Genomic DNA, 22,019 nt, shown 5'->3' with positions numbered 1-22,019 from the left:
CATACCCCCTTAAGCTACTGTGTTTATTCAGAAAATGAATAGCTTTTCGTTCCAGTAAAGCAATTCAAGATAGACTACTCTTCCTTACAACAGACAACATTAAAGTATCTACATGTAATGTGATAGGCCAAATGCTACCTGGCATTACTGGGACCATAAAAGTACCATGTCTTAATTAATGTTATATTAGCAATATCATAACATTTTATCATCAATATTTTAACCAGCCTTGAAAACTGAATCAATTGAAAAATTATAATTTTTTTGTCAGTTTTTATTTTGAAGATGATCTGACATTTTGTTCTAATTATGGTATAATATATTTCAGTTCATAGAAATTGTCACTTTTAATCTTCGTTTATTTTCTCCTTTTTTTGCATTTTAATAATATTATATGTATAACATATAGCATTCTTACATTTTATCATCTTTGGTGATATGCAGTGAACATATATATATGTGCATGTGAAAGATTCATAATGATAGTTTATATTACTAGATAAGATTGTCCATGTAGAAACATAGAAATTTGAATAGAAATGTTTACTTCGTATTAACCATTAAAAAACAAAAATACAGCTGATAAGAAATACCTATTGTACTTTTTATTTATATATATACAGGGGGAAATGAGAATCTATTGTTATAAACATTTTGTATCACTCACGATGTCCAGCAATTCTTTCCTAGGGCACCAATCTCTGGCTAGCCAACTATTCCTAGTCATGTTTGACTTAAATTCTCACAATCAATTATCATGCATTTCTAAATTATTATTTGAGTGTACATGTACATGTACTGTATATCTGAACAAATTCAGTGGTAGCTTATTTACATGGCAAACACTTCACTGGTCCATGGTCCAGTTGGATCTCCAGAAGTAAATTAGACACAGTTTGTGGTAAACTGTTTTTATTTTTGCAGGAATGAGTGATATCTCCCCTGCCAAGAGAATGGCCATGGCCAACTCCCTCCGATACCTACATGATATGAGGGAACGTACACTCAACATGCTCAAAACAGACAGGTAAAAATGGAAGGAAAACAAATCTTGACTTCTGATATTTAACAATATGATTACATACAAGTAACACAGACAGGTGATTGATTAAGGCAGGAGAAATCTATTATAAAAGACAGGTATTACAGCACTGTGAGAGCTAGCTAGGCATTTTCATTGATTGAACTGTTCATAGTTTTCCTGAATATTTTTTACTTAATTTCTATCCTCAGTGTGTTTAGTTTTTACCTAATTTCATTTTATCTCTGTAAAGTTTAAATAATATTTTCAGTTTGCATAGACTCCAGACAGGTGAAGATTTGCCTTATTTTCAATATAATTAGGGGATGTGAAAAATAAATCTGGCATATCAAATCTACATGGTCATTTCCAATATAAACCCCTCTGTTGTGTGTGTAGTCTCTGAATCCTGTAATTATCATAACTAAAAGCTGTATATATTACATTTATATTATCTGTTAACAGGTTTCTGGCTGATGCTGACTGGGATACAGTAGAGAAAGCTTGTGAGTTGGAAGATCCCTACAAAACTACAGAGGAGGAGGTGATTATCATTCTCAAACTTTGGATGAAGGGTGCTTTAGCTTTATCAGCTGTTATCTCAGGAATGTTTAGCTATATCAGCTGTTATCTCAGGAATGTATAGCTATATCAGCTGTTATTTCAGGAATGTTTAGCTATATCAGCTGTTATCACAGGAATGTTTTAGCTATATCAGCTGTTATCTCAGGAATGTTTAGCTATATCAGCTGTTATTTCAGGAATGTTTAGCTATATCAGCTGTTATCACAGGAATGTTTTAGCTATATCAGCTGTTATCACAGGAATGTTTTAGCTATATCAGCTGTTATCTCAGGAATGTTTAGCTATATCAGCTGTTATCTCAGGAATGTTTAGCTATATCAGCTGTTATCTCAGGAATGTATAGCTACATGTATATCAGCTGTTATCTCAGGAATGTTCAGCTATGTCAGCTGTTATCTCAGGAATGTTTAGCTATATCAGCTGTTATCTCAGGAATGTTTTAGCTATATCAGCTGTTATCTCAGGAATGTTTAGCTATATCAGCTGTTATTTCAGGAATGTTTAGCTATATCAGCTGTTATTTCAGGAATGTTTAGCTATATCAGCCATTCTCTAAGGAATGTCTATACGTTTATTTGCCATTCATCTTAGGAATGTTTAGCTAAATCAGCCATTCTCTTAGGAATTTTTAATAAAATCAGCCATTCTCTTAGGAATTTTAAGCTTTATCAGCCATTCTCTAAGGAATGTTTAGATATATCAGCCATTCTCTTATGAATGTCTAACTTTATCAGTGGTTCTATTTGGAATGTTAAGCTCTATCAGCCATTCTCTTGGGAATGTTAAGCTATATCAGTGGTTCTATTAGGAATGTTAAGCTATATCAGTGGTTCTCTTAGGAATGTTAAGCTATATCAGCCATTCTCTTAGGAATGTTTAGCTCTATCAGCTATTCTCTTAGGAATGTTAAGCTATATCAGCCATTCTCATAGGAATGTTAAGCTATATCAGCCATTCTCTTAGGAATGTTAAGCTTTATCAGCCATTCTCTTGGGAATGTTAAGCTATATCAATGGTTCTCTTAGGAATGTTAAGCTTTATCAGCCATTCTCTTAGGAATGTTAAGCTTTATCAGCCATTCTCTTAGGAATGTTTAGCTATATCAGCTATTCTCTTAGGAATGTTAAGCTATATCAGCTATTCTCTTAGGAATGTTAAGCTTTATCAGCCATTTTCTTAGGAATGTTAAGCTATATCAGTGGTTCTCTTAGGAATGTTAAGCTATATCAGCCATTCTCTTAGGAATGTTAAGCTATATCAGCTATTCTCTTAGGAATGTTAAGCTATATCAGCCATTCTCATAGGAATGTTAAGCTATATCAGCCATTCTCTTAGGAATGTTAAGCTATATCAGCTATTCTCTTAGGAATGTTAAGCTTTATCAGCCATTTTCTTAGGAATGTTAAGCTATATCAGTGGTTCTCTTAGGAATGTTAAGCTATATCAGCCATTCTCTTAGGAATGTTAAGCTATATCAGCTATTCTCTTAGGAATGTTAAGCTATATCAGCCATTCTCTTAGGAATGTTTAGCTATATCAGCCATTCTCTTAGGAATGTTAAGCTATATCAGCTATTCTCTTAGGAATGTTAAGCTATATCAGCTATTCTCTTACGAATGTTAAGCTATATCAGCTATTCTCTTAGGAATGTTAAGCTATATCGGCCATTCTCTTAGGAATGTTTAGCTATATCAGCTATTCTCTTAGGAATGTTAAGCTATATCAGTGGTTCTCTTAGGAATGTTTAGCTATATCAGCCATTCTCTTAGGAATGTTAAGCTATATCAGCAATTCTCTGTTGAATACTTTGCTATATATCAGGAATTCTCTGTTGAATCCTAAAAAGCTATATATCAAGGATCCTTAGCTATATCACCCATTCTCTGTTAAATCCTAGCTTTTGTTATATCAGCTATATTCTTTTATTCATCTTAGCTGTCAGCCATTTTTTATATTTCTCAAGGACATGAAACTATGTTTGCAGTCTTTAAGGCATTAAGATATTGTAGTAGGCTGCCATAGAACAAAATAACTGTTTTGGAGTGAATAATTTGTCTGTTTCTGATTTGGCATCTACATTGTATATGATGATTTAGGCCCTTGTGGATGAGTCACTAGACATGCGAGCGAATGCTGTGTGTCCAGACTGTGATTCCCAACTACCCGCTACCTACACACGTAAGGAGCTGCGAGACATGACTAACGAGGCTATCCTACGCATGCTGAAAGCAGAAAAAGTAAGCATCACAATAACACTTAATGTTTTTATGCATTAAACTTAAAAAAAAATGTTTAAACAGCTGTTATTATCGTTCAATGAAGTAGTCAAGATTCTTACATATATCCTTATGGAACACTTGTTCTCTTTACTTCTCAGGTGTCATATTGGTAATTTTTCACTCTTTTTTTTTTGGATTTTAGTTAGAATCACAAGTTTGTTTACGTTTGTTTTAAAGCAACCTTGTGAAAAAAATAAATCATCAAGTTAAATGCCTACATGGTGGTCATGCATCATCATTGTAGCAGACGAAAACCATTGAACTTTAATAAAGAATTTAACCATAGTTACATGTACTATAGCTGATCAATAGAGGAAAATGTCTTGTTGACTAACTTATGTTGTTCTCACTTTATATTATTTTCAATGTTGATATCTCTCACTACTTAAGTAAAATATTATTGACTTTTTTCTCAGATGAGCTATTGGCGCCAGTTTGAACAAGGCATGTTGTCTCGGGAGGCTGTGCGGAAACTCCAGGAATGTGCAGACATTGCTGCAGACAAAAAGGGAAAGTAAGTATTACAAAGTAAGGTATGAAGATATTTTTGAAAAACAGATCATGGCCTGTTTAAGGTTGTTCTTGAAAAATAATTATATGAAAAAAAAAGAATTAAGATATTTTTTTTAATTTTATATCAATTTTTCCTATTTTGTTGTGCTGACTGTAAACAACTGTTTACTAGGTCGTTGGATGTAGAAGAGATCAAGAAAAGTTGGGAGGTACCCTCAGTCTACATGCGGTTTGTAAGTAGCAATTCAGCGATACACCTATTACAGATAATTGTGAATGAAGTAAACACTTTGGAAACTTTCAGATTTTTATACCCCGCAACGAAGTTAGGGGGGGGGGGGGGGGGGGGGGGGGGGGGGGGTATACTGGAATCAGGTTGTCCGTCCAATCCGTCCGTCCGTCTGTCTGTAGACACGTTTTGTCCGGACAACTCCTCCTAAACTGATGGGCCTATTCAATAAAACTTCACACACATATTAATGATCATGTGTAGATGTGCATGCCACTTTCTTTTTCTCAAAATTATGGTTGCTATGGCAACTAGTCACTATAAACAGGTTTTCCGATAAGAACCATAACTTTAAGTTTGTCCGGACAACTCCTCCTAAACCGAAGGGCCGATTTCAATGAAACTTCACACAAATATAGAGAACCATGTGTAGATGTGCATGCCACTTTCTTTTTCTCAAAATTATGGTTGCTATGGCAACTGGTCACTATAAACAGGTTTTCCGATAAGAATCATAACTTTAAGTTTGTCCGGACAACTCCTCCTAAACCGAAGGGCTGATTTCAATGAAACTTCACACAAATATAGAGAACCATGTGTAGATGTGCATGCCACTTTCTTTTTCTCAAAATTATGGTTGCTATGGCAACTGGTCACTATAAACAGGTTTTCCGATAAGAACCATAACTTTAAAACTCCTCCTAAACCGAAGGGCTGATTTCAATGAAACTTCACACAAATATAGAGAACCATGTGTAGATGTGCATGCCACTTTCTTTTTCTCATAAATATGGTTGCTATGGCAACAGGTCACTATAAACAGGTTTTCCGATAAGAACAATAACTTTAAGTTTGTCCGGACAACTCCTCCTAAACCGAAGGGCCGATTTCAATGAAACTTCACACAAATATAGAGGACCATGTGTAGATGTGCATGCCACTTTCTTTTTCTAAAAATTATGGTTGCTATGGCAACTGGTCACTATCAACAGGTTTTCCGATAAGAACCATAACTTTAAGTTTGTCCAGACAAATCCTCCTAAACCGACGGGCCGATTTCAATGAAACTTCACACAAATATAGAGAACCATGTGTAGATGTGCATGCCACTTTCTTTTTCTCATAAATATGGTTGCTATGGCAACTGGTCACTATAAACAGGTTTTCCGATAAGAACCATAACTTTAAGTTTGTCCGGACAACTCCTCCTAAACCGAAGGGCCGATTTCAATGAAACTTCACACAAATATAGAGAACCATGTGTAGATGTGCATGCCACTTTCTTTTTCTCAAAATTATGGTTGCTATGGCAACTGGTCACTATAAACAGGTTTTCCGATAAGAACCATAACTTTAAGTTTGTCCGGACAACTCCTCCTAAACCGAAGGGCCGATTTCAATGAAACTTCACACAAATATAGAGAACCATGTGTAGATGTGCATGCCACTTTCTTTTTCTCATAAATTATGGTTGCTATGGCAACTGGTCACTATAAACAGGTTTTCCGATAAGAACCATAACTTTAAGTTTGTCTGGACAACTCCTCCTAAACCGAAGGGCCGATTTCAATGAAACTTCACACAAATATAGAGAACCATGTGTAGATGTGCATGCCACTTTCTTTTTTCTAAAATTATGGTTGCTATGGCAACTGGTCACTATAAACAGGTTTTCCGATAAGAACCATAACTTTAAGTTTGTCCGGACAACTCCTCCTAAACCGAAGGGCCGATTTCAATGAAACTTCACACAAATATAGAGAACCATGTGTAGATGTGCATGCCACTTTCTTTTTCTCATAAATTATGGTTGCTATGGCAACTGGTCACTATAAACAGGTTTTCCGATAAGAACCATAACTTTAAGTTTGTCCGGACAACTCCTCCTAAACCGAAGGGCCGATTTCAATGAAACTTCACACAAATATAGAGAACCATGTGTAGATGTGCATGCCACTTTCTTTTACTAAAATTATGGTTGCTATGGCAACTGGTCACTATAAACAGGTTTTCCGATAAGAACCATAACTTTAAGTTTGTCCGGACAACTCCTCCTAAACCTGAAGGGCCGATTTCAATGAAACTTCACACAAATATAGTAGAACCATGTGTAGATGTGCATGCCATTTTCTTTTTCTCATAAATTATGGTTGCTATGGCAACTGGTCACTATAAACAGGTTTTCCGATAAGAACCATAACTTTAAGTTTGTCCGGACAACTCCTCCTAAACCGAAGGGCCGATTTCAATGAAACTTCACACAAATATAGAGAACCATGTGTAGATGTGCATGCCACTTTCTTTTTCTCAAAATTATGGTTGCTATGGCAACTGGTCACTATAAACAGGTTTTCCGATAAGAACCATAACTTTAAGTTTGCCTGGACAACTCCTCCTCAACCTATGGGCCGATTTCAATGAAACTTCACACAAATATAGAGAACCATGTGTAGATGTGCATGCCACTTTCTTTTTCTCATAATTATGGTTGCTATGGCAACTGGTCACTATAAACAGGTTTTCCGATAAGAACCATAACTTTAAGTTTGTCCGGACAACTCCTCCTAAACCGAAGGGCCGATTTCAATGAAACTTCACACAAATATAGAGAACCATGTGTAGATGTGCATGCCATTTTCTTTTTCTCATAAATATAGTTGCTATGGCAACTGGTCACTATAAACAGGTTTTCCGATAAGAACCATAACTTTAAGTTTGTCCGGACAACTCCTCCTAAACCGAAGGGCCGATTTCAATGAAACTTCACACAAATATAGTGGACCATGTGTAGATGTGCATGCCATTTTCTTTTTCTCCTAAATATAGTTGCTATGGCAACTGGTCACTATAAACAGGTTTTCCGATAAGAACGATAACTTTAAGTTTGTCCGGACAACTCCTCCTAAACTGAAGGGCCGATTTCAATGAAACTTCACACAAATATAGTGGACCATGTGTAGATGTGCATGCCACTTTCTTTTTCTAAAAATTATGGTTGCTATGGCAACTGGTCACTATAAACAGGTTTTCCGATAAGAACCATAACTTTAAGTTTGTCCGGACAACTCCTCCTAAACTGAAGGGCCGATTTCAATGAAACTTCACACAAATATAGTGGACCATGTGTAGATGTGCATGCCACTTTCTTTTTCTCATAAATATGGTTGCTATGGCAACTGGTCACTATAAACAGGGTTTCCGATAAGAACCATAACTTTAAGTTTGTCCGGACAACTTCTCCTAAACCGAAGGGCCGATTTCAATGAAACTTCACACAAATATAGAGAACCATGTGTAGATGTGCATGCCACTTTCTTTTTCTCAAAATTATGGTTGCTATGGCAACTGGTCACTATAAACAGGTTTTCCGATAAGAACCATAACTTTAAGTTTGTCCGGACAACTCCTCCTAAACCGAAGGGCCGATTTCAATGAAACTTCACACAAATATAGAGAACCATGTGTAGATGTGCATGCCACTTTCTTTTTCTCATAATTATGGTTGCTATGGCAACTGGTCACTATAAACAGGTTTTCCGATAAGAACCATAACTTTAAGTTTGTCCGGACAACTCCTCCTAAACCGAAGGGCCGATTTCAATGAAACTTCACACAAATATAGAGAACCATGTGCAGATGTGCATGCCATTTTCTTTTTCTCCTAAATATAGTTGCTATGGCAACTGGTCACTATAAACAGGTTTTCCGATAAGAACGATAACTTTAAGTTTGTCCGGACAACTCCTCCTAAACCGAAGGGCCGATTTCAATGAAACTTCACACAAATATAGTGGACCATGTGTAGATGTGCATGCCACTTTCTTTTTCTAAAAATTATGGTTGCTATGGCAACTGGTCACTATAAACAGGTTTTCCGATAAGAACGATAACTTTAAGTTTGTCCGGACAACTCCTCCTAAACTGAAGGGCCGATTTCAATGAAACTTCACACAAATATAGTGGACCATGTGTAGATGTGCATGCCACTTTCTTTTTCTAAAAATTATGGTTGCTATGGCAACTGGTCACTATAAACAGGTTTTCCGATAAGAACCATAACTTTAAGTTTGTCCGGACAACTCCTCCTAAACCTATGGGCCGATTTCAATGAAACTTCACACAAATATAGTGGACCATGTGTAGATGTGCATGCCACTTTCTTTTTCTAAAATTATGGTTGCTATGGCAACTGGTCACTATAAACAGGTTTTCCGATAAGAACCATAACTTTAAGTTTGTCCGGACAACTCCTCCTAAACCGAAGGGCCGATTTCAATGAAACTTCACACAAATATAGTGGACCATGTGTAGATGTGCATGCCACTTTCTTTTTCTCATAAATATGGTTGCTATGGCAACTGGTCACTATAAACAGGTTTTCCGATAAGAACCATAACTTTAAGTTTGTCCGGACAACTCCTCCTAAACCGAAGGGCCGATTTCAATGAAACTTCACACAAATATAGAGAACCATGTGTAGATGTGCATGCCACTTTCTTTTTCTCCTAAATTATGGTTGCTATGGCAACTGGTCACTATAAACAGGTTTTCCGATAAGAACCATAACTTTAAGTTTGTCCGGACAACTCCTCCTAAACCGAAGGGCCGATTTCAATGAAACTTCACACAAATATAGAGGACCATGTGTAGATGTGCATGCCACTTTCTTTTTCTCATAAATATGGTTGCTATGGCAACTGGTCACTATAAACAGGTTTCCGATAAGAACCATAACTTTAAGTTTGTCCGGACAACTTCTCCTAAACCGAAGGGCCGATTTCAATGAAACTTCACACAAATATAGAGAACCATGTGTAGATGTGCATGCCACTTTCTTTTTCTCCTAAATATAGTTGCTATGGCAACTGGTCACTATAAACAGGTTTTCCGATAAGAACCATAACTTTAAGTTTGTCCGGACAACTCCTCCTAAACCGAAGGGCCGATTTCAATGAAACTTCACACAAATATAGAGAACCATGTGTAGATGTGCATGCCACTTTCTTTTCTCAAAATTATGGTTGCTATGGCAACTGGTCACTATAAACAGGTTTTCCGATAAGAACCATAACTTTAAGTTTGTCCGGACAACTCCTCCTAAACCGAAGGGCCGATTTCAATGAAACTTCACACAAATATAGAGGACCATGTGCTAGATGTGCATGCCATTTTCTTTTTCTCCTAAATATGGTTGCTATGGCAACTGGTCACTATAAACAGGTTTTCCGATAAGAACCGATAACTTTAAGTTTGTCCGGAAAAAATTTCCCCCCCCACCAAAAAGGGCCATTTTAGGGGGAAATCCCCCTTTTTTTTTTTAAAAAAATGGGATGGCATGAAATTCTTTTTCCCTCCAAAATTTTAAAGGTGCAATCCCCCCCTACCGGGGGCCCCTTTTAAAAAATTTCCCAAAAATTTAAACCTTTGATGGCTGCCTTTTTTTTTTTCTAAAAATATCTCTTGGAACTTCACTTAAACTTTTTCCGTCTTTTTAAATTTTTGCCACAATTTCCCCCCACCTTTAAATGAAACCCCATTGCCCTTTTTAAAATTGACCCCTCCCAAATTTTTTGCTAGGCAATTCCCTTAAAAACGGTTTTCCCCAAAAAAAATCTTTTTTTCGGCCTTAAAACCTTTCCTTTTCTCTTCACAAAAAAGGGCCTTTTTAAATTCATCCATTTTCTTTTTCTAAAAATAGGGTTCCGAAAATTTCCCCAAAACTTTCTGATCCAAAATTTTTTTTTTCCCCCTTCCCCAAACCTTCCTTTCATGAAACTTACCAAAAATTCCTGTTTTCACCCCTTTCCAAAAATTATTTCCCCCTCCGGCCCCCTTTCTTTTCCCAAAAGCTTTTTAATTTTCCCCCCTTTCCTAAACCGGGGCCCCCAAAAACTTCCCCCCAAATTGGCCTTTAGATTCAGCCCCCAAAAAAAAATTTCCCCCAAAACCCCTTAAATTTTCCCAAAAAGTACCCAATAACTTTAATTTTTTAAAAATCCCCTAAACCATCCTTTTCCCTGCCACACAAAATTTTGGGGCCTTTTAATTCCCCTTTTCTTTTTTTAAAAATTATTTCGGCAATGGCACTAAAAAACAGTTTTCGATAAAAAAAATTTTTAAGTTTTCGGAAACTCCCTCCCGAAGGGGCCCATTTAATGAAATTCACACAAAATGGGGCCCATGTGTAGAGTGCTCCCACTTCTTTTTCTAAAATATTTTGCTTTTGAAAGGGTCACATAAAAAGTTTTCCGATAAGAACAATAACTTTAATTTTGTCCGGAAATTTCTCCTAAACCCCAAAAGGGCCCCGTTTTTCAAAAAATTTCACACAAATTAGGGGCCCCCATGTGTGAGTACCCACTTCTTTTTCTAAAATGTGGTTCTTTGGCCTACCCATAAAAACTTTTCTAAACCCCCCCATTTTCCCACTCCTCCAAACCCCTTTCTAAAATTTCCCTTTTAAACCTTTGGGTAACCCCCTTTTTTTTTCTTTCTCCCTTTCCAAAAAAACCCCGGAAAGAAAAATTTTTAAGGCCCCCTTTCTCCAAACCGGGCCCGATTTCCTTCCCAAAAAAAAACCTTTGTTTAGAGGCAGCCTTTTCCCTTTTTCCATTTTTGCTTCCCCTTCCCCTTTTCCCCAAAAACCAAACTTTTTTGCCGAAAACCCCTCCCTTAAAAACCCCCCCTTCCCCCTTTTTCACCCCTTTTCTTTCAAAAATTTGTCAGGGCATTCCTTAAAAAAACCAAAACTTTAATTTGTCCACAATTCCCCCAAAACCCCTTCTAACTTCCAACTTGAGGCCATGGTTAGGTTACCCCACTTTTTTTTTTATTCTATCCTTTCCCTTACATTTTCCAAAAAAATCTTTAATTTTGCCCATTCCCCCTCCCCAAGGGGCCCCTTTTTCAAAACTTCCCAAAAATATAAAACCCATTTAATTTCAACCACTTTTCTTTTTTCTTTTTTCTTCCTTCCTTCATTTTTTCCCCATGACCAAAACTTAATTTTTCCCAACCCCAACCCCTTTTCAATGAAACCCCAAAAATATGGCCCCGTATAATTCATCCACTTTTCCCAACTGTTGGAATGTCCATAACGGGGTTTTCCGATAAGAACAATAACTTTAAGTTTGTCCGGACAACTTCTCCTAAACCGAAGGGCCGATTTAAATGAAACTTCACACAAATATAGAGAACCATGTGTAGATGTGCATGCCACTTTCTTTTTCTAAAAATTATGGTTGCTATGGCAACTAGTCACTATAAACAGGTTTTCCGATAAGAACAATAACTTTAAGTTTGTCCGGACAACTTCTCCTAAACCGAAGGGCCGATTTAAATGAAACTTCACACAAATATAGAGAACCATGTGTAGATGTGCATGCCACTTTCTTTTTCTCATAAATATGGTTGCTATGGCAACTGGTCACTATAAACAGGTTTTCCGATAAGAACAATAACTTTAAGTTTGTCCGGACAACTTCTAAACCGAAGGGCCGATTTCAATGAAACTTCACACAAATATAGAGAACCATGTGTAGATGTGCATGCCACTTTCTTTTTCTCAAAATTATGGTTGCTATGGCAACTGGTCACTATAACAGGTTTTCCGATAAGAACCATAACTTTAAGTTTGTCCGGACAACTCCTCCTAAACCGAAGGGCCGATTTCAATGAAACTTCACACAAATATAGAGGACCATGTGTAGATGTGCATGCCACTTTCTTTTTCTAAAAATTATGGTTGCTATGGCAACTGGTCACTATAAACAGGTTTTCCGATAAGAACCATAACTTTAAGTTTGTCCGGACAACTCCTCCTAAACCGAAGGGCCGATTTCAATGAAACTTCACACAAATATAGTGGACCATGTGTAGATGTGCATGCCACTTTCTTTTTCTAAAAATTATGGTTGCTATGGCAACTGGTCACTATAAACAGGTTTTCCGATAAGAACCATAACTTTAAGTTTGTCCGGACAACTTCCTCCTAAACCGAAGGGCCGATTTCAATGAAACTTCACACAAATATAGAGGACCATGTGTAGATGTGCATGCCACTTTCTTTTTCTAAAAATTATGGTTGCTATGGCAACTGGTCACTATAAACAGGTTTTCCGATAAGAACCATAACTTTAAGTTTGTCCGGACAACTCCTCCTAAACCGAAGGGCCGATTTCAATGAAACTTCACACAAATATAGAGAACCATGTGTAGATGTGCATGCCACTTTCTTTTTCTCATAAATATGGCTGCTATGGCAACTAGTCACTATAAACAGGTTTTCCGATAAGAACAATAACTTTAAGTTTGTCCGGACAACTTCTCCTAAACCGAAGGGCCGATTTCAATGAAACTTCACACAAATATAGAGAACCATGTGTAGATGTGCATGCCACTTTCTTTTTCTCAAAATTATGGTTGCTATGGCAACTGGTCACTATAAACAGGTTTTCCGATAAGAACCATAACTTTAAGTTTGTCCGGACAACTCTCCTAAACCGAAGGGCCGATTTCAATGAAACTTCACACAAATATAGAGAACCATGTGTAGATGTGCATGCCACTTTCTTTTTCTCAAAATTATGGTTGCTATGGCAACTGGTCACTATAAACAGGTTTTCCGATAAGAACCATAACTTTAAGTTTGTCCGGACAACTCCTCCTAAACCGAAGGGCCGATTTCAATGAAACTTCACACAAATATAGAGGACCATGTGTAGATGTGCATGCCACTTTCTTTTTCTAAAAATTATGGTTGCTATGGCAACTGGTCACTATAAACAGGTTTTCCGATAAGAACCATAACTTTAAGTTTGTCCGGACAACTCCTCCTAAACCGAAGGGCCGATTTCAATGAAACTTCACACAAATATAGTGGACCATGTGTAGATGTGCATGCCACTTTCTTTTTCTAAAAATTATGGTTGCTATGGCAACTGGTCACTATAAACAGGTTTTCCGATAAGAACCATAACTTTAAGTTTGTCCGGACAACTTCTCCTAAACCGAAGGGCCGATTTCAATGAAACTTCACACAAATATAGAGGACCATGTGTAGATGTGCATGCCACTTTCTTTTTCTAAAAATTATGGTTGCTATGGCAACTGGTCACTATAAACAGGTTTTCCGATAAGAACCATAACTTTAAGTTTGTCCGGACAACTCCTCCTAAACCGAAGGGCCGATTTCAATGAAACTTCACACAAATATAGAGAACCATGTGTAGATGTGCATGCCACTTTCTTTTTCTCATAAATATGGCTGCTATGGCAACTAGTCACTATAAACAGGTTTTCCGATAAGAACAATAACTTTAAGTTTGTCCGGACAACTTCTCCTAAACCGAAGGGCCGATTTCAATGAAACTTCACACAAATATAGAGAACCATGTGTAGATGTGCATGCCACTTTCTTTTTCTAAAAATTATGGTTGCTATGGCAACTAGTCACTATAAACAGGTTTTCCGATAAGAACAATAACTTTAAGTTTGTCCGGACAACTTCTCCTAAACCGAAGGGCCGATTTAAATGAAACTTCACACAAATATAGAGAACCATGTGTAGATGTGCATGCCACTTTCTTTTTCTCATAAATATGGTTGCTATGGCAACTGGTCACTATAAACAGGTTTTCCGATAAGAACAATAACTTTAAGTTTGTCCGGACAACTTCTCCTAAACCGAAGGGCCGATTTCAATGAAACTTCACACAAATATAGAGAACCATGTGTAGATGTGCATGCCACTTTCTTTTTCTCATAATTATGGTTGCTATGGCAACTGGTCACTATAAACAGGTTTTCCGATAAGAACCATAACTTTAAGTTTGTCCGGACAACTCCTCCTAAACCGAAGGGCCGATTTCAATGAAACTTCACACAAATATAGAGGACCATGTGTAGGTGTGCATGCCACTTTCTTTTTCTAAAAATTATGGTTGCTATGGCAACTGGTCACTATAAACAGGTTTTCCGATAAGAACCATAACTTTAAGTTTGTCCAGACAACTCCTCCTAAACCGAAGGGCCGATTTCAATGAAACTTCACACAAATATAGAGAACCATGTGTAGATGTGCATGCCATTTTCTTTTTCTCATAAATATGGCTGCTATGGCAACTAGTCACTATAAACAGGTTTTCCGATAAGAACAATAACTTTAAGTTTGTCCGGACAACTTCTCCTAAACCGAAGGGCCGATTTCAATGAAACTTCACACAAATATAGAGAACCATGTGTAGATGTGCATGCCACTTTCTTTTTCTCATAATTATGGTTGCTATGGCAACTGGTCACTATAAACAGGTTTTCCGATAAGAACCATAACTTTAAGTTTGTCCGGACAACTCCTCCTAAACCGATGGGCCGATTTCAATGAAACTTCACACAAATATAGTGGACCATGTGTAGATGTGCATGCCACTTTCTTTTTCTAAAAATTATGGTTGCTATGGCAACTGGTCACTATAAACAGGTTTTCTGATAAGAACCATAACTTTAAGTTTGTCCGGACAATTCCTCCTAAACCGAAGGGCCGATTTCAATGAAACTTCACACAAATATAGAGGACCATGTGTAGGTGTGCATGCCACTTTCTTTTTCTAAAAATTATGGTTGCTATGGCAACTGGTCACTATAAACAGGTTTTCCGATAAGAACCATAACTTTAAGTTTGTCCGGACAACTCCTCCTAAACCGAAGGGCCGATTTCAATGAAACTTCACACAAATATAGAGGACCATGTGTAGGTGTGCATGCCACTTTCTTTTTCTAAAAATTATGGTTGCTATGGCAACTGGTCACTATAAACAGGTTTTCCGATAAGAACCATAACTTTAAGTTTGTCCAGACAACTCCTCCTAAACCGAAGGGCCGATTTCAATGAAACTTCACACAAATATAGAGAACCATGTGTAGATGTGCATGCCATTTTCTTTTTCTCATAAATATGGCTGCTATGGCAACTAGTCACTATAAACAGGTTTTCCGATAAGAACAATAACTTTAAGTTTGTCCGGACAACTTCTCCTAAACCGAAGGGCCGATTTAAATGAAACTTCACACAAATATAGAGAACCTTGTGTAGATGTGCATGCCACTTTCTTTTTCTCATAATTATGGTTGCTATGGCAACTGGTCACTATAAACAGGTTTTCCGATAAGAACCATAACTTTAAGTTTGTCCGGACAACTCCTCCTAAACCGAAGGGCCGATTTCAATGAAACTTCACACAAATATAGAGGACCATGTGTAGGTGTGCATGCCACTTTCTTTTTCTAAAAATTATGGTTGCTATGGCAACTGGTCACTATAAACAGGTTTTCCGATAAGAACCATAACTTTAAGTTTGTCCAGACAACTCCTCCTAAACCGAAGGGCCGATTTCAATGAAACTTCACACAAATATAGAGAACCATGTGTAGATGTGCATGCCATTTTCTTTTTCTCATAAATATGGCTGCTATGGCAACTAGTCACTATAAACAGGTTTTCCGATAAGAACAATAACTTTAAGTTTGTCCGGACAACTCCTCCTAAACCGATGGGCCGATTTCAATGAAACTTCACACAAATATAGTGGACCATGTGTAGATGTGCATGCCACTTTCTTTTTCTAAAAATTATGGTTGCTATGGCAACTGGTCACTATAAACAGGTTTTCCGATAAGAACCATAACTTTAAGTTTGTCCGGACAACTCCTCCTAAACCGAAGGGCCGATTTCAATGAAACTTCACACAAATATAGAGGACCATGTGTAGGTGTGCATGCCACTTTCTTTTTCTAAAAATTATGGTTGCTATGGCAACTGGTCACTATAAACAGGTTTTCCGATAAGAACCATAACTTTAAGTTTGTCCAGACAACTCCTCCTAAACCGAAGGGCCGATTTCAATGAAACTTCACACAAATATAGAGAACCATGTGTAGATGTGCATGCCACTTTTCTTTTTCTCATAAATATGGCTGCTATGGCAACTAGTCACTATAAACAGGTTTTCCGATAAGAACAATAACTTTAAGTTTGTCCGGACAACTTCTCCTAAACCGAAGGGCCGATTTCAATGAAACTTCACACAAATATAGAGAACCATGTGTAGATGTGCATGCCACTTTCTTTTTCTCAAAATTATGGTTGCTATGGCAACTGGTCACTATAAACAGGTTTTCCGATAAGAACCATAACTTTAAGTTTGTCCGGAAAACTCCTCCTAAACCGAAGGGCCGATTTCAATGAAACTTCACACAAATATAGAGAACCATGTGTAGATGTGCATGCCACTTTCTTTTTCTAAAAATTATGGTTGCTATGGCAACTAGTCACTATAAACAGGTTTTCCGATAAGAACAATAACTTTAAGTTTGTCCGGACAACTTCTCCTAAACCGAAGGGCCGATTTAAATGAAACTTCACACAAATATAGAGAACCATGTGTAGATGTGCATGCCACTTTCTTTTTCTCATAAATATGGTTGCTATGGCAACTGGTCACTATAAACAGGTTTTCCGATAAGAACAATAACTTTAAGTTTGTCCGGACAACTCCTTCTAAACCGAAGGGCCGATTTCAATGAAACTTCACACAAATATAGTGGACCATGTGTAGATGTGCATGCCACTTTCTTTTTCTAAAAATTATGGTTGCTATGGCAACTGGTCACTATAAACAGGTTTTCTGATAAGAACCATAACTTTAAGTTTGTCCGGACAATTCCTCCTAAACCGAAGGGCCGATTTCAATGAAACTTCACACAAATATAGAGGACCATGTGTAGGTGTGCATGCCACTTTCTTTTTCTAAAAATTATGGTTGCTATGGCAACTGGTCACTATAAACAGGTTTTCCGATAAGAACAATAACTTTAAGTTTGTCCGGACAACTTCTCCTAAACCGAAGGGCCTATTTCAATGAAACTTCACACAAATATAGAGAACCATGTGTAGATGTGCATGCCACTTTCTTTTTCTAAAAATTATGGTTGCTATGGCAACTGGTCACTATAAACAGGTTTTCCGATAAGTACCATAACTTTAAGTTTGTCTGGACAACTCCTCCTAAACCGATGGGCCGATTTCAATGAAACTTCACACAAATATAGTGGACCATGTGTAGATGTGCATGCCACTTTCTTTTTCTCATAAATATGGTTGCTATTGCAACTGGTTACTATAAACAAGTTTTCCGATAAGAACAATAACTTTAAGTTTGTCCGGACAACTTCTCCTAAACCGAAGGGCCGATTTCAATGAAACTTCACACAAATATAGAGAACCATGTGTAGATGTGCATGCCACTTTCTTTTTCTGAAAAATTATGGTTGCTATGGCAACTGGTCACTATAAACAGGTTTTCTGATAAGAACCATAACTTTAAGTTGTCTGGACAACTCCTCCTAAATCGAAGGGCCAATTTCAATGAAACTTCACACAAGTATAGAGGACCATGTGTAGATGTTCATGCCACTTTCTTTTTCTCAAAATTATGGTTGCTATGGCAACTGGTCACTATATTACTGGGTTATCTTATATATTAATTAGTTAGCCTCTAACAAAGAGTTCCAATTCACCATTGACTCATGCAGATTGCGGGGGTATTAGTTAGCCATCCTGGCGACAGTTCTAGTATTTTCATGTTATAACTAATGTTAGCTTTGAAAGTTAGACACAGCTTAAATCATTCAACAGTTCTGATTTAAAATACATGCAACGATAGTTACTGTATATGTCGGTACATATAGGTGTAGGATTGATTTGGAGTTTTAGGAGAGTTACAAAAATTGTTAAAAACCTTAGGAGACTCGTATATTACATGTGACTTATGAAATTTAAAATGTTTATAATGAGAAATGAATTTGATAACTTTTTTATTTGAATTTTTATTTAACTTTCTTTTTAAAGAGACAAATGATCAAGAACTTTATAATTGAGGACAACACAGTGTGTCCCAAGCAGTCAGCAATGAAACTGCTGTACACAACATCGAACCATCGAGCCTTCAACATCATCATGTATATTCTCATCCTACTCGACATGGTCAACCTTGCCTTTGCCCTACTGAGCCAATTCCATATCTACTGGACAGACAAGGCCTTCATATTCCGTATCATCAACGTCATCTACCTCTCATTCTACATCATTGAAGCTCTTGTTGTAGTAAGTACTATGTGAACTTCTCGTACAGGCTCATCACTGTTTCACCTGATGTAAGCTAGAGGTCAATAACTGAGAATTTTCTGCTTAATATATCTTCTGCTCTTCATATCATTTCTTGGTATTTGAAAAAATGTATTGAAGCCTTATGTTTCAAGTCAAATAATTGACTACATTTTAGAGGATAAAAATGTTTGAAAGTTGAAAATTGGATATCATTTTAGAATTTGATTTAGTATTTTGATTTGGTACTAGAGGATATGTACTTCAGAAACCTCTGTATTGATCATAACAGGAAAACTATAGAAAACACATTCTGAATTTTTAGCTCACCTGGTCCGAAGGACCATGGTGAGCTTATGCCATACCGTGGCGTCCGTCGTCCGTCGTCCGTCCGTCAACAATTGACTTCTTCTTCATAACCACTGATCAGAATTTGACCAAATTTGGTCAGAAGCATCCCTATGGGTAGGGGACTCGAAATTGTACAAATGATGGGGCTGACCCCCCAGGGGCCTGAAGGGCGGGGCCAAAAGGGGTCAATTTGGCTATATTGATATAAACAACTTCTTCTCTGAAACTGAGCAATGGATATCGCTCCTATTTGCCTGGAAGCATCACTATGGGGTGGGGATTCAAAATTGTACAAATGGTGGTGCTGACCCCCTAGGGACCTGAGAGGCAGGGCCAAAATGGGGCAATATAGCTATATTGATAATACCGACTTCTTCTCTGAAACCGAGCAATGGATATCGCTCATATTTGCCTGGTAGCATTACTTTGGGGTGGGGATTCAAAATTGTACAAATGATTGGGCTGACCCCCAGGGGCCTGAAGGGCGGGGCCAAATGTGTTCAATTGGGCTATATTGATATAAACAACTTCTTCTCTGAAACCGAGCAAAGGATATTGCTCATATTTGCCTGGTAGCAACAATATGGGGTGGGGATTCAAAATTGTACAAATGGTGTGGCTGACCCCTTGGGGGCCTGAGGGGCGGGGCCAAGAGGGGTCAATTTGGCTAAACTGATATAAACAACTTCTCCTCTGAAACTAAGCAATATATATTGCTCAATTTTGACTGTGAGAATCCCTTTGGGGTAGGGATTCAAAATTGTACAAATGGTGGGTCTACCTCCCTGGGGGCTGAGGGGCGGGACCAAAAGGGGTCAATTCGGCTAAATTGATATAAACAACTTCTTCTCTGAAACTAAGCAATGGATATCACTCATATTTGCCTGGTAGCAACCCCCTAGGGTAGAGATTCAAAATTGTACAAATGACAGGGCTGACCCCAGGGGGCCTAAGAGGCGGGGCCAAAAGGGATTATTTTGGCAGAATTGATATAAACAACTTTTTCTCTGCAACTAAGCAATGGATATTTTTAATATGTGACTGGTAGCATTCCCTTGAGTTAAGGATTCAAAATTGTACAAATGATGGGGCCAACCCCTCGGAGGCTGAGGGGCTGGGCCAAAAGGGGTCAATTTGGCTAAATTGATATGAACAACTTCTCTGAAACAGCTCATATTTGACTATTAGCATCCTATTGGGGTAGGGATTCAAAATTGTATAAAGGAAGGAGCTGACCCCCCAGGGGGCAGAGGGCAGGGTCAAAAGGGGTCAATTGGTCTAAACAAGATCTTCTCTGAAACTAAGCAATGGATATCACTCACATTTGTGTGGTAGCATCCCTATGGGGTCGCGCCAAAAGTCAATTTCATTTCATGGATTAATGCACCTTTTGGCATTTTTAGTATTAAAATAAAACCAATGTACATGTACCCATATAAAATGCTTATGATATATATTGACATAGCAATACCAGCGACAAATATACTTAAGCATCATTCTTGTTTCATATCTCATGAAACCAGGTGAGCGATACAGGCCCTCTGGGCCTCTTGTCTAAAATTGTAAAATTAATTACTTACTGTTAATCTGCATATTTTAGCTGAGATATTGATATTTTAGTAGTTTTTTGTACTTAAAGTAAAGGCATTGCTTCAGATTATATATAATTGCAGTTTTTGTATATTGTTTCTTATTATATAGTGCTGGTGCCCTGATCATTAGTTTGGTAATTGACACTAGTTTGTTAAGATTTTATTGCAATATAGGCCCACCCAATACACTGTACATTTGAAATTATGCCCAGCATTTAAAGGAGATATTTTATCGTCCTTGTCATTTGTTTCAAAACCATCAAAAATATTTTTTTTAGTTTGGATGCATGTTGCGTCCTTTTTGTATGGATAAACACTAGAAGTTTTGGGTATTAGATTTTGAACCAAAAATTGCTTACCCACAAAAACAGTAAGGTGTGTTGTAGTGTATGTTCCCAAATCATACAATCATCTCCCTGGTAATGAATCTAGGCACATGTTATTTCCTTATCAGATCCTGGTCCAGAAGAAACAATACCTGAGTAACTGTTGGCACAACTTCTGCCTATCGATCATCTTTATCGGGATCATTGATGTTATTCTCAGCTTTGCTCTGCCGTCTGTCTACGGAGAAAGTAACAACTTGACCAATATTGTTATCACAGTGTTTATATGTCTACGTATTGTCAGGATATTCAGACTGCTTGAGGTAACTACTTACGACTACCTTTCTCCATAGAAATATGGATACGAGTAATGGCTATTACCAATTTTGCACAGAAAGTATTGAAAAGGGTGCAGAAAAAATGTGAAAATGGTGAAGAAAAAATGCGGAAAAAGTGCAGAAAAAAAGGGATGAGATGTTTGGACACCATCTCTGCATTTTCTGTATTTTGAGACAAAAATGTGGAGAAAATATGAAAATGGAAAATGGGAAGGAAAATATGTTTCTATGTATCAATGTATACATACAAAATATTTCTTTTTGAAAAATTTCATATTATACACTCACAGTTTTGATCTTGTTTTGAGTGAATTTTACAATTCTACACGTTACATTTTGTCAATTTTCCTGCATTCTCCGTATATTCTCTGCATAACGATTCAAATTCATTTTTGGTATCTAAGGTGATTAAAGTGCAATTTATATTCAGGGACTCTGCAATAGCATTGGGTACACTATACTGTAAAGTATGTTTCTTTTTGAAAAAGAGAGCTGTGCTCTCAAAACATTGTGGAATAATAGGATAAAATCACAGTTTCACCAAAAGTTGAGGCAAAAGGATGTATATTTTCATGAATATTGTCAACCTGATAGGCTGATACTGTGTGTAATTTAATTTTTGCCTCA

General features: G+C 37.3%; 1 protein-coding gene across 5 annotated transcripts in view; it reads left to right on the top strand.

The window, feature by feature from the left end:
• The window catches only part of LOC117335592 (sodium/hydrogen exchanger 10-like), a 78,854-nt gene that overhangs the window by 33,287 nt on the left and 23,548 nt on the right, over positions 1-22,019 (top strand). For all 5 annotated transcript variants that reach the window (XM_033895695.1, XM_033895694.1, XM_033895693.1 and 2 more), the window contains exons 11-17: positions 925-1,027; positions 1,487-1,565; positions 3,703-3,843; positions 4,302-4,399; positions 4,571-4,631; positions 18,531-18,785; positions 21,183-21,377. In XM_033895695.1, the coding sequence (XP_033751586.1) occupies positions 925-1,027; positions 1,487-1,565; positions 3,703-3,843; positions 4,302-4,399; positions 4,571-4,631; positions 18,531-18,785; positions 21,183-21,377 (932 nt within the window). The remainder of the gene's footprint in view (positions 1-924; positions 1,028-1,486; positions 1,566-3,702; positions 3,844-4,301; positions 4,400-4,570; positions 4,632-18,530; positions 18,786-21,182; positions 21,378-22,019) is intronic.

This window comes from Pecten maximus, chromosome 10, assembly GCF_902652985.1.
Source record: "Pecten maximus chromosome 10, xPecMax1.1, whole genome shotgun sequence".
Lineage (NCBI taxonomy): Eukaryota > Metazoa > Mollusca > Bivalvia > Pectinida > Pectinidae > Pecten > Pecten maximus.
Note: the sequence above shows the minus strand (reverse complement) of the source record. Positions and strands in the feature narration are given on the sequence as shown.